General features: G+C 44.8%; 1 protein-coding gene across 1 annotated transcript; it reads right to left on the reverse strand.

Moving 5' to 3' along the window:
* Positions 1-55: 55 nt before the first annotated feature.
* LYSMD3 (LysM domain containing 3) lies at positions 56-10091 on the reverse strand. Its single transcript, XM_040986035.1, has 3 exons — positions 9921-10091; positions 6175-6439; positions 56-3654 (listed from the first exon to the last, which is right to left on the reverse strand). The coding sequence occupies exons 2-3, from the start codon at positions 6427-6429 to the stop codon at positions 2992-2994; spliced, it is 918 nt and encodes a 305-aa protein (XP_040841969.1). The 5' UTR covers positions 6430-6439; positions 9921-10091; the 3' UTR covers positions 56-2991.
* Positions 10092-13904: the final 3813 nt, after the last annotated feature.

Consider the following 13904-nt stretch of genomic DNA (forward strand, 5'->3'; position numbering starts at 1 on the left):
ATGCACATACTTGGAAGAAAAACACTGATTTCCTGAGCAACATTGTTGTAATTCAAAGTACAAATGATTCTCATCCCAGCAATGCACCACTCAAATAGATTTCTGAAACTCCTTGGTCCTCTAACACTTGGAAGGCATCCTTGCCAAATAGTTCTATGAACCTAACTGTATCCTTCATATTTCTAATTAGCTAATTTTAGAAACAGATACATTCTTGGCTCACTGAATGAACTTTTCTGCCCTGCAACAAGCAGGAGTATTCCACAAAAAGAAAACCTCAAAAGCCAAAACATCCTTTGCAGAAGACAAATTCAACATTACAATCTTCGTTCTGATGTTTCATGTGACCAGCAGATTCTGTGACATTTTAAGTCACGACTCCTGTAGTTTTCTAGGGACTGATGGCAAAACGGACTAGATTTAAATGGCATCCATTCCTTAAAAGACATGAAACCATGTCTACTCGATCTTAACAAAAAAATTAAGAATCTATCACAAAAATACAAGATTTTCTTCTACAGTTCCAACTCTAAGTGAACCAAATGCAGCAATACATGAATGCTGTTCTGGCTGCTTACACACACACACACACACACACACACATAGGGCTTCAAAGTCACTCAAACAAGGGTTTCTACCCAGTGAGAACTGCAGTATCAGACTGCTGATGTAGCTTGCACTAGCTACAAATTTAATGCAGGTTAATTAGTGCTTTTTAACACTTTCTTAACCTATTACATTTTTTCTTAAAAACAACAGATAAGTTATAGAATTATATAACTCAAAGTAAATTAATTTAAAGGTATACAACTCAAAGAAACTGCCTGATTGTGTCATAGCATATATATTTCCTTCAGAAAGGATACCCTGCGAGACAGAAAATTTTAATTAAGTACACAGTACATTTCATTACTTAAAAATAACTTATTTGGAAATCAAACCCTTTGATCACAAATTCAAAGTACAGTTAGCAACAAAGGAACACTGACTGTAATCTCTCAATCTGATGTAAACAAAATTCTTCAAAGGACGTTTAGATTACGCTAACCTACAATCTGCATTTTTGTCCCTGAAACTATTTTTCAGCAGGCTTACTAAATTTAAACTAGCTAGAACTGTATAAGCTGGCAAGATCATATTACTCTTTTCAAGATGCCCAACATACATTAATATTAAAAAGTTTTTAAATAAAGGATTACTAAGCAAATCATTTTTGCTACTATTTCCCCATTAAACACTTTTGATTTTTTTTTAAGATCCACTAACAGAAGCATACTTCAGAAAACTTCATAGGAAAATGGAATTAAGAGATAATTTTTGGTGCAGAACAAAAATTCATGCACAGGTTTTTCTCATAATTAGCTATTTCTACTAACTTCTAAAAGACTTCTATATATGCTAGAGCTTTAAACCTTTTGTTGACTTGAGTTCTTAATGATCCTTTTCTTCTGAAAATACATAAAACCTTAACATTTTTTTAAATTCATCCACTTTTTTATTGATATAACAGTGTGAGATTTTAAAATGACTGACCAGAAAACTGAAATTTAAAATGAGGAAATACTGTCCAGAGAATGAAGTGGCATTATATATCTTAGAGTATATACTTTATTATGCACAATACAGGAAATGCAGATTCCACCAAATTTCATTTCTATAGGATCATTCTGGTTACAATTCAAAAACACCTTTAAAAATTACATGATGGGGTCTGTATGCAAATGCTTCTAGTTTAGCCAGGCTGTGACCGTCCACACTAATCTTTGGAACTGTCACTAGCAAGCGCTTGAAACCAGGCCTCGGGCTGGTTTCCCATATGATAAACTCTGTTCCCCTCATGATAAACTCATGAAAAAAAGTCAGAGTTGGGACATTTTCTTAGGCAAGAGTTTTCTTCCTTCACGAATGCAAAAGGCCTCTTCCCTCTTGTGTTTTGGATAATAAGCCCTCTGCTCCATCAGAGCCGAGGGGCAGACAAAGATTTGTGTCACCCGATTAACTTGTGTTTGGTGCTGAGGATGTCAATTCGTGAGTGGAGCCTACATAATGAATCCAACTGCATCATCTGAGATTATGTTTAATTCTAAAACTTACATAAAGTAATATAAGGCATCAGATGTATTTAAGGCATGTTACCATATGTAACACAGCAACAGCTTATCACAGTATGTAAGAATTTCCTAAGTAATGCTCACCTGTACAGGCATAACGCTTTTCATCAAAGAATCACAAAAGCACTTTCAAACATCAAAGGCAAACAGAATTATTTTTCAAACAGCAAATGAGAGGTGAAAGTATCTGCCTTCAAGAAAGCGTTCTGTACAGTGACAAAAATCCCTCTATGGTTCCGGCCTTTTCCAGTGTTCTAGTGACAAAATGGCAATTTCCCAAAAATGACACATTTTATAAAGGGCTTAAAACATTTACTCCATCTCTTCACCTTTATTACAGAAATTATATATACGTTCCCAGGTTCTGTTTCTGTTTCACTGTGAAAACACAGCTGCTGGGTATGGTTTGGAGAAGTTCCAAAATTCAGTGTTAACCATGCTATCATAAATAAGAACCAAACTTTTCTGCAACTAAGTTATCTTTGTGGCTAACAGTATTATTTCTTCTTGAGTTGTCGACCCCGACACTTTCATTCTGCTTGATAAATTTAATACTAATGACCTGAAGCCAAAATAATTACTTGAAAAAAATGTAAGCATAACTAGTCTCGAGTAAGAAAAAATAATAAATCTTCCAAGTTAAAGGCCTCGCAGTCACATAGAAATTCATTTCTGCTTTAAGCACTGATAGAACAGATGGAGGCATTGATTCATTTTAGCACTAACTGTAGAAACTGCAACCTTAGATCCAATCCACCAATAAATGGCTCAGAAATTTTTGTAAAAGGTAAAAACCACACAGCATCTTCAGTCTCCTTGGGAGTGGTCTTTGAGTAGGAACTGACTCTCCTCACCACTAATGCACTGCCAGGAACTAATGCTAGGTTTGGGGCTCAACAGCAGGTGACTGAGAATCCTGACCAAACAGTTCATGATCAGCCTCTTGGCCCAAGCGTAGTCCTTTAGTTGGAGCAATTCTGTTCTGTATTTCTCTTTGCTGTGATGGGGGTGTGATTCCTGAGTCCAAATGGGAAGAGTCCACCGTTGAATGGTGGCTGACATCCACCTTAGCTAAAATTTCATAATAGAGTAAATAAAAGATTGGCGTTATTATACCTACTATCAACATGATGACCACAGCTGTCCACCACCCCATCCCCCAGTCTGCTCCGTAGTACGGATCCTTGCGTTGAGGACTTTTGGTATCATGGTCAAAGCGTATCTGTTGTGTTGTCAAGGCAGACACTACCTCATTGAGGTTCTCTCTCTTGGTGTCTGTACACCTGACGATCTGTTCAATGTCTCGATCTACTTCTTTTAAAAAGCTACCAGCTGACTCAGTGGAAGCAAGGGAATCATCAGCTGGCCCACTTTCATGGTGTTCCGGTGCATACTGCCCAGCTGGACGGGAAGCCTGTCTTCCTTGGGGAGGATGAAGTGTTTCAGTCAAGGAACTGAACTTTTTGACTGGAATTTTGATGGACCTAAGGGCAAAAAAGTCTTGATCACTGATGAGATTGTTAACCCTCTTGATATCTGCTACCTGTTTAAAAAAACAAAAACAAATGCAACATTCAACTGATGGATAAACCAAACCAATGGTTGCAATACTCACTCATCCCAGTGATCTTTTGGAGGGAAAAAAATTCAGGTTAATCATTTGTGTTGTTGCCACACCAAGGGGAGAAGGGAAGTTAATTTAACTTGTAGATAAGAATTTTAACCACTTATTATGGATCAGTCTAAGAACATGATCTTGTCACTCCTGTGTTAGTGACACTCATCTGTGCTGGCAATTAAAGTGGCTTCTAAGGTCCTTTGTTCTTTGCCTTCGTGCATCAGGTACAAATACCACAGTTCTGCTGCTTGTAAGCCATCTGGGAGGCAGGACTACGCATACTTATGCTCTTATTCCAATTTGGTAATTTCAGTGTTAGCTTGCCCTACTGAAGTAGCATTTTATGAAATCTACGATGCCATCAACTTTAACTTGTGCCACTGGTTTTCTATGACTCATGAAAAAAGACTATTCAAAACATACTTAAGATGCCACCATCCCGGGCCCAGCAGTGTGGCCTAGCAGCTAAAGTCCTCACCTTGAACTCACCGGGATCCCATATGGGTGCCGGTTCTAATCACAGCAGCTCCACTTCCCATGCAACTCCCTGCTTATGGCCTGGGAAAGCAGTCAAGGATGGGCCAAAGCCTTGGGACCCTGCACCCGTGTGGAAGACCTGTGTGGCTCCTGGCTTCAAATCGGTACAGCACCAGCCGTTGTGCTCACTTGGGGAGTGAATCATCAGACGGAAGATCTTTCTCTCTATTTCTCCTCCTCCCTGTATATCTGACTTTGTAATAAAAATAAATAAATCTTTTTAAAAAAATGCCAGCATCCCATTATAAAGGTGTTCGCATGTGTGAAAACATATATAATTTAGAATTCATACAATGTGGTAATTCATCTTCTAAAGCTATTTTACCCAAACTTCTCACCATAAATGCATTAAGTTACTTGAAAGATCATTTTTGTAAGCTTCCCATTTGTACGTGGAAATATATATTACATACTGCTCAACTTGTATCCACATCCTATCCAAGGTACATATGCATACCCTATGCTATTTGTGATTAGGGAGAGGATGACATTTTTCAGACTGTCACCAGCTACCGTGCTAGGCTCTCCCACCACCTTTAAATCATTAGTCTTACTCATCAATTTCCATTCTTTTACTGTTTTGGAAAGGCAGAGAGACACTAAGAGAGATGTGAAATCCCTGCTGTGAGGATGGCATGTGGGAATCAATCTGAGTCTCCACCTGGGTGGCAGGGATGCCAGCGCGTGGACATCATCACCTGTTGCCCCCATGGACATGCATTCGCGGGAAGCTAGACTGCAGCCAGAACCAGGTACTCCAATACAGAATGAGGGTAACTTAACCACTGTGCCAAATGCCTGCCCTTCATTCATCATTTTCATCAATGCTTTACTCTAAGCCCTCATCATGTATATCAGCTGGTTGATGCTGGAGGTGAAATGAGTCTGGGATGGTTTGGGCAACATGATCAATGACAGACAATGGCATTTGCTGCCAAAGCAGGACGGTGGATGGTGGGAAGAGCAGAGTGCAGACTTTAGACACATTAGCTTTGGGATGCTTCACACACACAAGTGACAGCATTTCCAAAAGGTAGTAGAAAAATGGAATTGATAAGCTTATTTTGGTACCCAAAACTGTAAAGTCCATGCTTCATTTCATAATTTGCAGTTTCATTATGTCCAATTTTGTTCATTTCATGCGCTTGTGGAAGACACATCCTATTTTGTCTGAAACTTGGGAAATGGATCTCAGCTAGACAATCAGGTTTGTGCAATATCAGCAAAAGTAGAAGTGGGAGCTGGAGCAGAGCAGACAGATTCACTAGAAAAGAGACAAAGGTGACAGGAAAGACCCTTGAGGAATACAGTGCCGTGACAGAAATCCACAAAGGACACGAAGAACAAACAGCCAGGACACGGGATTTGTGACACACACTGAGCTGCGGATGTAAGTGCTGACAGACACCATGACTTCAGGACAGAGTTGGAATGGTACTCACACACAGTGTACAACTGAACGTCCATACAGGGGAACAGGTAAGACTGGCACATCCATACTATGAATGGCATATGATGTTTAAAATATAATGTCCTATAAGGCTGTACATGGTGGTAACAAGGGAAACCTATCATTTACTAAAAAATGAAAACTGCAAGGTGTAATCAGTATAGCAGAAACCACTTTTAAAAACAGGACATTATCATTCCCTATATATGCACACAGTTATAGAAAAGCATTACTGTGCTAACACACTTATCTCAGGAAATTGGGGGAGATAATATTGCGTAAAATCATGGGACTGGAAATAAAAGTATCTAACAGCTACTGACATGATCAATTTCTATATAAGATAAAAGCAAAAAAGGAGGAACAGGATAAAAGGACATAGAATTTATTTCAGTTTGGGGCTTGGCCAACAAACAGGTAATTTATAGTTGATTGCACTATATAAAACCAAAACTTACCGTGCAGCAGTACTGAAGGGCTATTGCATTTAAAGTATCCCCTTCTTGGATGTCCTTTGTTAACACTATAATGTCATCAAGCCTGTCTCTCGATGTACTTCTTCGCATTTTATCTTTCCCTCTGGATCGAAGCTCATACACCTCAACATCCTCCTCCAACATGTCGCTGTCTGTGCTGTTCCCAAACGCGTGCACTTGCCCACTCAACTGAACTCCGGCAACAGGAGAACTCCAGCTCTGATGTCTCCCTGCCATCACGTTAGGTCTAGAAGAAACAACACAGACAGGGTGGAATGCAGCTGATTTCCTGATTTACATACATCTCAATATGACAATCCTCAATGTCTTAAAAAGTGCTTTCATTATTGGAAAGTTCAGGTCTGAGTTTTGTAACTGTTGAAGTACAACATGTCTGTTGGCAGTGCAGACACTGGCATGGAGGGAGGAGATAATCAGCTCTCACAGGACACGCTGCATCATGAGCTGGACAGGAATCCTGTACTCGGGACGGGTGTGAGGACACCTCTAAGCCAAATCCACACGGCTGAGTCCTTCATATAAAATGGCATAGTATTTGCTTAGAAACCACACACATCTTACTTCATCGCTATAATGTAGAATAAATGCTATAAAAATAGTTATCAGATTGTTTAGAAGAAGGTAAGATGTTCACATGTTTGGTACAGATGTGACATTTTGTCTTTTTTTTTTTCTTTTGGATCTGCAATTACTTGAATCTGTAGATACTGAATCAATTATAATTATATTTTAACAAAGGAGGCAAAATGCTATCACGAAGTTCTTATTTTGAGTATGTAGAAATTAGGGAAATATTTTTGTTATGCCTTAAAAAGCATGTATACAATTTATACCCCGATGAAATCAATATATAGGATTTGTTTGGAAAAATATATTTATTTGTATTTTGAGAGAGCATCAGTAAAGAGAAAGAGAGAGAAACAGATCTTCCATTCCTTTGCTCCTTTGTTGATTCTAGAAACAGAGCCGGGCTGAAAGCAGGAGTCAGGAACTTACCTGGGTCTCCCCTGGGAGTGACAAGAACCCAAACTCGTGGGCTGTCGCCTACTGCCTCGTAGGCACATGAGTAGGAATCTGGATGCAAAGTACAGCAGGCAAGATTCAAACCAGGAGCCTACAGGAAGCCGGAGTCCCAGGCCACACAGTAAACCCACTAAACCACAGACACAGTTACACATGAACACACAATACTCATGAACACACACTTTCTAACTTCTACAGGTTGTGCTCATGTGTCACTGCACTCTGCCCTGCACTACTCACTCCCTGGTGCCCACCAACTTCAGGGTTTTCAGTGTGGATGGGAAGAGCCTTCTATAAAGGTCAGAATTCTGCTCTCCAAGGTTTTTATTAGTAGCGTTTTACCCAAAACAGTTCCCCATCAAATCGATTCATGATCTATGAAGACTGAACATATGTACTTAAAAAATGTAAACCCAACTGGCACTTCAACGAAATGATAAAGACACATTAATGAGTACTTTTTGTTTACTTGCATACCTACTCTGACCCTCATCAAGATGACATATCAGTATTTTGATTACAAACAAAGCAGATGAAAAATCAATTGCACACTCACTGTTTTGGTTTCACATTAATTATTCCCATGCTTCCTTTCAGTTATTGTCAGGAAAGATGGATAAAGGCAGTAAAAAGGCATTCTGGAAATAAGATACTTTGGCCATGAAGTGGCTCAGATATGAGGAAGGCCCGTTCAGGACCATGCCTGCCATGGTGTCCGATTTGTACTTCACAAACTGTGGTGCCATTCTCTTTGGGGACTAACAGCCGGGCAAAGGTGTATGACTATGATTACCCATTCTCCTAAGACAGTAAAAGGGAACAGACACTATAGGCGGCAGGCTATGGAGTCAAAAGAGAGGTGTGGGTGAGAAATACAACTTTATGACTAACCTGGACACAGGTGAGATCTGGAAGAGTGGAGGAGGGCCCAAGATTGAGCTGTGACAATTTCTAAAATTGACTACCTTGATACAGACACAGAAGTCGGCCTGCAAAGATGGTAAGGGAACCACCAGTGTTATAGGCACTACCTGCGGCACCAGTATCCTCCCTGAGCGCCAGGTGGAGTCCCAGCAGCTCCACTTATGAGCCAGTGCCCTGCTAATGTGAATGGAAAGCAGTAGCCCAGGTCCTTCAACCCCTCACAGCCATGTGGGAGACCTGGATGGACTCCTGGATTCAGCCTGGCCCAGGTCCAGCTGCTGTGGCCATTTGGGGAATGAATCCAGCAATGAGGTTACTCTTTCACACTTTTCTTCTGCCTCTCTTTCCCTAAGTCTGTCTTTCAAATAACAAATCTTAAAAGAAAAGGAAAAAGAAAGATGGAAGAAGAATGTACACAAGAGGAACCCACAGAAGTGTATGCTGGAAGCAGAGGCAGAATAATGTCTCAAGGACATTTTGTCTCCGTTCTCGACCCTCTAGTATCAAGTGGGGGCTCTGGGAGGGGAGGGGAATCAGCAGACCCACTCTAACTGCCTTCATTTCTAAAATGAGTGGCCATAACATGCAGTGTTTCATAAAATTGAATCCACCCTTGAAGACTACTATCCAGTTTTCCTCTAGGTAACACTGGAACACTTTAAAAAGTCAAGAATTTCCACTCAGCACAGATAACACAGCTGCATGCCAAGTAAATGGTTTCAACAGTTACCCAACGTGCTACGTATCTCACCAAGAGTCTCGATTCCTAACGTAACAGCCAATAACCTAAGTTTGTCCCATTTCATGTGTAAAGCAGTTCTGATACTACGTTCATACCTGTTCCCCCCAGAGTTAACAGGTTAGCACCCACTTATGTGACCATGCCTTTGCGGTCAAAAGGCAACAACGATCAAAAACAAAAACCCAACAACAAAACTCGGAGCCACTCACTATGTAGCAATTTGCACACAACTACACTGACCCACTTCCGCTCTCCTTCGGGCTTTTTTCTCTGTGCTAATGTGCTCTTAGGATCTTTCAAACGTGGCTCACTGCAGCTAACGAATTCACTGTGCCATGCCGTACAGCGCCTTCAGACACCTCCACCACCCCATCTCCGTGGTCACGTTGCTCAATCAGTATCTAAAGGCTTGTACCTTTGGCCTGTTTAATGAAAAGCTGGCAGTGGAGTAACAGCGATCCCGTCTGCGTTCCCAAGCGGCACGGGGTCGGAAGGGCTGGAGGCGGCAAGCCGGCAGGCCAGGACCTCAGAGATGACCCCATCACCGGGCACGGAGGGGGCCCCAGTCGCACAAACGGACGCACCCGGACGGCCACACCCAGCGGGCTGCAGGCAGGGTCAGCCGGCAGCTGGCGGCCGTCGCCCAGCCCCCCGGGCCTGCAGTGACAGCTGTCGGGCGAGCGGCCAGCCCCGAACCCGTGGCCGAGGCTCCCCGAGGACCACCTCCCTCCCTTCTGTCTGCCCTCCCTTCCCCAGCCCCAGCGAGGCTCCCCACCTCCCACAAACAACTCGGGTCTTTCCCCGTCACAGCATCACGACGCGGACACCCGGGGAGGCCAACCCGCCGGCCCAGGCATCCTCCTCCCGCCGAGCCTCAGCTCCCCCGCCGACAGGGCGACCCGGGCCTGGCACGGAAGTGGGGGGCTTCCTCGTCTGGGGGGGGTCTCCCCTACGCAGGCCCCGCCACCCCGGCAGCCCACGCTCCCTCCCCACCTGCCGCCGGCTTCCTCCTCCTCACCTGTCCCGTCAGCATGAAGCGGATGCGGCGAGGGGACGGCTACCGGGTCCTCCGCTGTCCCGGGGATGCGCATGGCCGAGCCTCAGTCTTCATGCTGCCTGAGTCTGACAATACCAAAAGCCGCCCAGAACGTCCTCCGCCCTCCCGGCCCTGCGCCGCCGCCACGTCCGCAAGCCTACGCTGCGTCATCGCGTCCAGTGGGCGGAGTGGGAGGAGGAGGCGGGCGGCGAGGGCGGCGAGGGCGGCGAGGGCGGCGAGGGCGGGCCGTGCCACCACAGGCCTCTGGCCCGCACGCATGCGCGCTGCGCCGCCGGCGCCCGAGAGGGGCGGAGCCGCTCTGCCAGCCCCGCCCCTGACTCCTCCCCTGCGGCCCGGCTGAGCCGGCGCCCAGATCCCGGCGACCTGAGGCGACCTGGGCGCTGAGCCCCGCGGCCCTGGGGACCTCGTCCCTGTCCTGGTTTCCAGGCCGCCGGCCGCAGGGGTCGCGTCCTGTGGAGAGGCCGTTAGGGAGGTGGGTGGGGTGAAGGCCGGGAGCCCCCTAGAGCCTGGCTCCGGCCCAGCGCGAGCCCCCAGCCTGGTGCTCGAGCTCCGTGCGTCGGGGCTGTCCCCAAGAATTCCTCAACCGAAAGTCTGAGGAGACGCGATCTGGTCACGTCGGGGGGCCCTGCGTGCGGCGCTGACCGGCGAGCCTGTCCGCTGCCCGCGCCGCTCGAGCCGGCGTGCGGGGACGCGGGGCGCTGCCTCGCTGGGTGGCCGCGCAGTTACGCCTCGCGAAGCCCTCGAGGCTGTGTTTTAAACGTTGTTCCAAGGTGTTTTTCTTCTTCTTCTTTGACGGGGTTGCAGGGAGGCACCGCAGCAAAAGCCGCGGGAGAAGAGGACTTGGGAGGAAGGGGGCGGGGGACAGCTTGCCGGAGCCCTGTGTGCGGCTGCCCTCGTGACACCGCTGTCTGCGGCCATTTGTCGCCGAGGCGTTTTCCCATCGGGAGACAAAGGACCGGCTGCCTCCTGGATGCCCGGCGCCCCGGCCCCGCGGGCCTCATGAATGTTAATGGGACGCAGCCTTCTGTCTGCGTGGAAGGTTCCTTTGCTTATTGTAATACCAATAGGCAGTGGAACGCTTGTGGCAGCTGAACTGGTAGCATTCCCCCAACTTCCAAGTGACCCTTACCTGTGGGGACTTCTGTTAGAAATAACTTTCTCACAGCTGTCTACAAACTCTGGAATTGCGATTTTTTTTTTTTAACTTGCAAAGCAGAAAAAAAAAATATGCAGGGGCTGAACGTTTTACAGAAGGCCACCATGGAATTCTGTTTTACTTTTACCTTATACAAAGGAAGCAGTTGAGCCTGTGCATTTTGGCAGCGTTCCAAAGCACTGGCCAGTGCGAACACGCACTTTGTCTTCAAATGAAGGATGTCTCGCATACAGCAATGTCCAACAGGGTTTTTTTTTTTTAAGTTCTCCACAGAAAGGGCTTTTCTTTAAAGACTTTGAAAGAATCCATAGTTCCTAGAAATAGGTGTTTTTGTCACATTCAGATTCTGTGGTTGTAATAAGAGGAGATGTCGATTTAACCTGCTAATGAACTCTTCTGGCCGTTTCCATCACAATTAGAAATACAGTTGGCTAATTCATGAGTTGAGAGTCACATACAAACACGGATGTGTAAGATTGGACGGTGTGTGACATAAACCAGGAGCCAAAATCTGCAGACGCTCTTAATATTCATCACAGCCAACTGGAAGCTTCAGGTCCGTTAAAGCAATGGGATACCGGGCTTTGGTTCAGAAGAATGGAATTGATCTGCATTTCTGATATATTCATTCATTGACCTGAGGCATGTTTGCAGAAGGAAAAGTACATGCAAGCCTTTTGTTTAAGGGACTCTGCCAAAACAAACAAAAGGGCTAGGCAACATGTACAATCAAGCACATGGAAAGATCTCCAAAACATTTTAAAGGGGAAAAGGCGGGTTGCCTTGTACATCTCCCAGGTCCTCCACACACTCATCTGTCTGTTCAGGAGAGACATTTAACGTTTCCCTCAGAGTTAAGGAAATGTTAACTGTGGCGGGAGGGGACAGGGCCGGGGTGGGCAACACTGCTCATCTTTCCCGCTTTAGCCCATGGTACAGAAGAGGCAGTTTAAGTGTGTTCATTCGTGAAAAAATAAAACTGAACACATTTTTATGTTGAATAACTGAACTTGTTCCTTCCAGAGTTATCTTACAGCTTACCACCCATATATATATATTTTTAATTTCCTTTTTTTAAATTATTACTTGCCATGATACAGTTTTGTAGATAGAGGTGTTTCCTCCTCTTCTTCCCCTTCCTCTGTTTTCCCCTTCCACTGTTATTTCCCCAGAATATCCCAGGTAGTAGTGCTCTTAGGGGATGCCTACAGTGTCTTAACCTACCATGCCACAATACCAGCACTTGGTTTACAGAATTTAGATGTAAGCTAGCAGGTGTGCCCAGTGACCTCCCAGGCTGCTTTCATTTTGTTCAGTGTATGATTGTCACAGCTTTGCCATAATATGGATAAAAGGAGAAGCAAGTATACTTCAGGAATCCAGAACTGCTTATAAATGCTAGTAATTTAGGAACATTCAATGTGACCTGACTATGAAGATGCCCCGTGTCTTCTGTCCACTCAAACTTTATATAAACACCATCTTCAGAGAGTTGGCACACGTGGAAAGGAGTAGTCCGATGTTCATAACCGCAGAAGCTGCAACTTGAAAGGCTTTGCCATAATTTTTGAATTTACTTTGTATGCACAGACACATCCGTGCAGGTGAGTGTCTCTGAATAGCTCACCTTGTTTCCGTGCCTGAAGACCTAAGATGATCCAGCAGGGTTCAGTGAACCAAGCGGAAGCATGGGGCCTGACCCAGGTAAGAGTATTGGGCGAGGGCACAGTAAAATAGAGTTCAGAGCACAAACCCCCACCTCGTTTCTCAGGTCTCAGTAGGATACTCAGAGTCAGGAAAAGCCCACAGGGAGAACAGCAGAGGCAGCTATATTTTCTCATTGCAGTGTAGTTCTTTCTAGAGAATGAAGAGACCGCGCCTGTCCCAGTTCTCAGGTATACGAACAATATCTGCAAAATCAAGCAAGAATCTCAGAAGTGAGACCAGTGTTATGGCGTACTGCATGGAGCCACTGCCTGAGATATCAGGTCTATGGGCATTGACTTCACATGAAGTTTCTGACTCCTGCCTTTGGCCTAACAAACCTTGCTATTGTAGCCATCTGGAGAGTAAATCAATGGATGGAAGCCCTCTCGCTCCCTCTCTCTCTCTCTGTGTTGTCTCTCCCTCTCTCTAACTCTGCCTTTCAAATAAAAAAAAAAAAGTTAAGAACAAAGCTTCCACACTAATATGAAAAATCATAGCAAGGTGATATAGGCATACTTATGATGAAGGTAGGGCTTTTTGAGAAAGCCCTGATGGAAGTGACATCTGGGTTTTGGGGGGCTTTTTGGACAAATATAATTAAGCCAGCTGCTATGTTCCAGGCTTTGCATTTAGCTTTGGGAATATGCAATGCACAACAAGCCCAAATTCTTGTGATGAAGATAGATAAAAGCAAAATGAATAAATGAAGTTATCAACATGTTAGATGGTAATAAGGGAATGGAGGAAAATTGGGGTGGGAGGCTAGAGTGTTTGGGTCAGGGAGAGTGAAGGGAGGACGGGTTAAACTTGCTAGACACACACAGCCTGGAGAGAGAAAGTGTTTGAGTTCTGTGGTTCTTTGAGAGAAGAACTGAGCTTAGTTGGTTTGGAGGAACAGCATGGAAGCTAGCATGGCTGGGGAGGGCTGTAGAAGAGGAGGGAACTAGACCAGCCAGGATGTGAACTTTGAGCAAGATGTAGGAACGTTGCTTAGGGTTCTTGAGCGTGCTGGCGGGATCTGCTTTGGAAAAGGATCCTTTAGATGGCTGCAGTGGATCCAGGCATCCCATTGCGGTAACTCA

This window comes from Ochotona curzoniae, unplaced genomic scaffold, assembly GCF_017591425.1.
Source record: "Ochotona curzoniae isolate NIBS_2020 unplaced genomic scaffold, NIBS_Ocur_1.0 contig_4501, whole genome shotgun sequence".
NCBI lineage: Eukaryota > Metazoa > Chordata > Mammalia > Lagomorpha > Ochotonidae > Ochotona > Ochotona curzoniae.

Bases quoted from the DNA above. Each gene is read 5' to 3' on its own strand.
- LYSMD3 (XM_040986035.1), bottom strand. From the start codon at position 6,429: ATGGCAGGGAGACATCAGAGCTGGAGTTCTCCTGTTGCCGGAGTTCAG. The intron at 3,655-6,174 runs GTAAGTTTTGGT...TTTTTTAAACAG, and splicing joins CCCTTCAGTACTGCTGCACG to GTAGCAGATATCAAGAGGGT.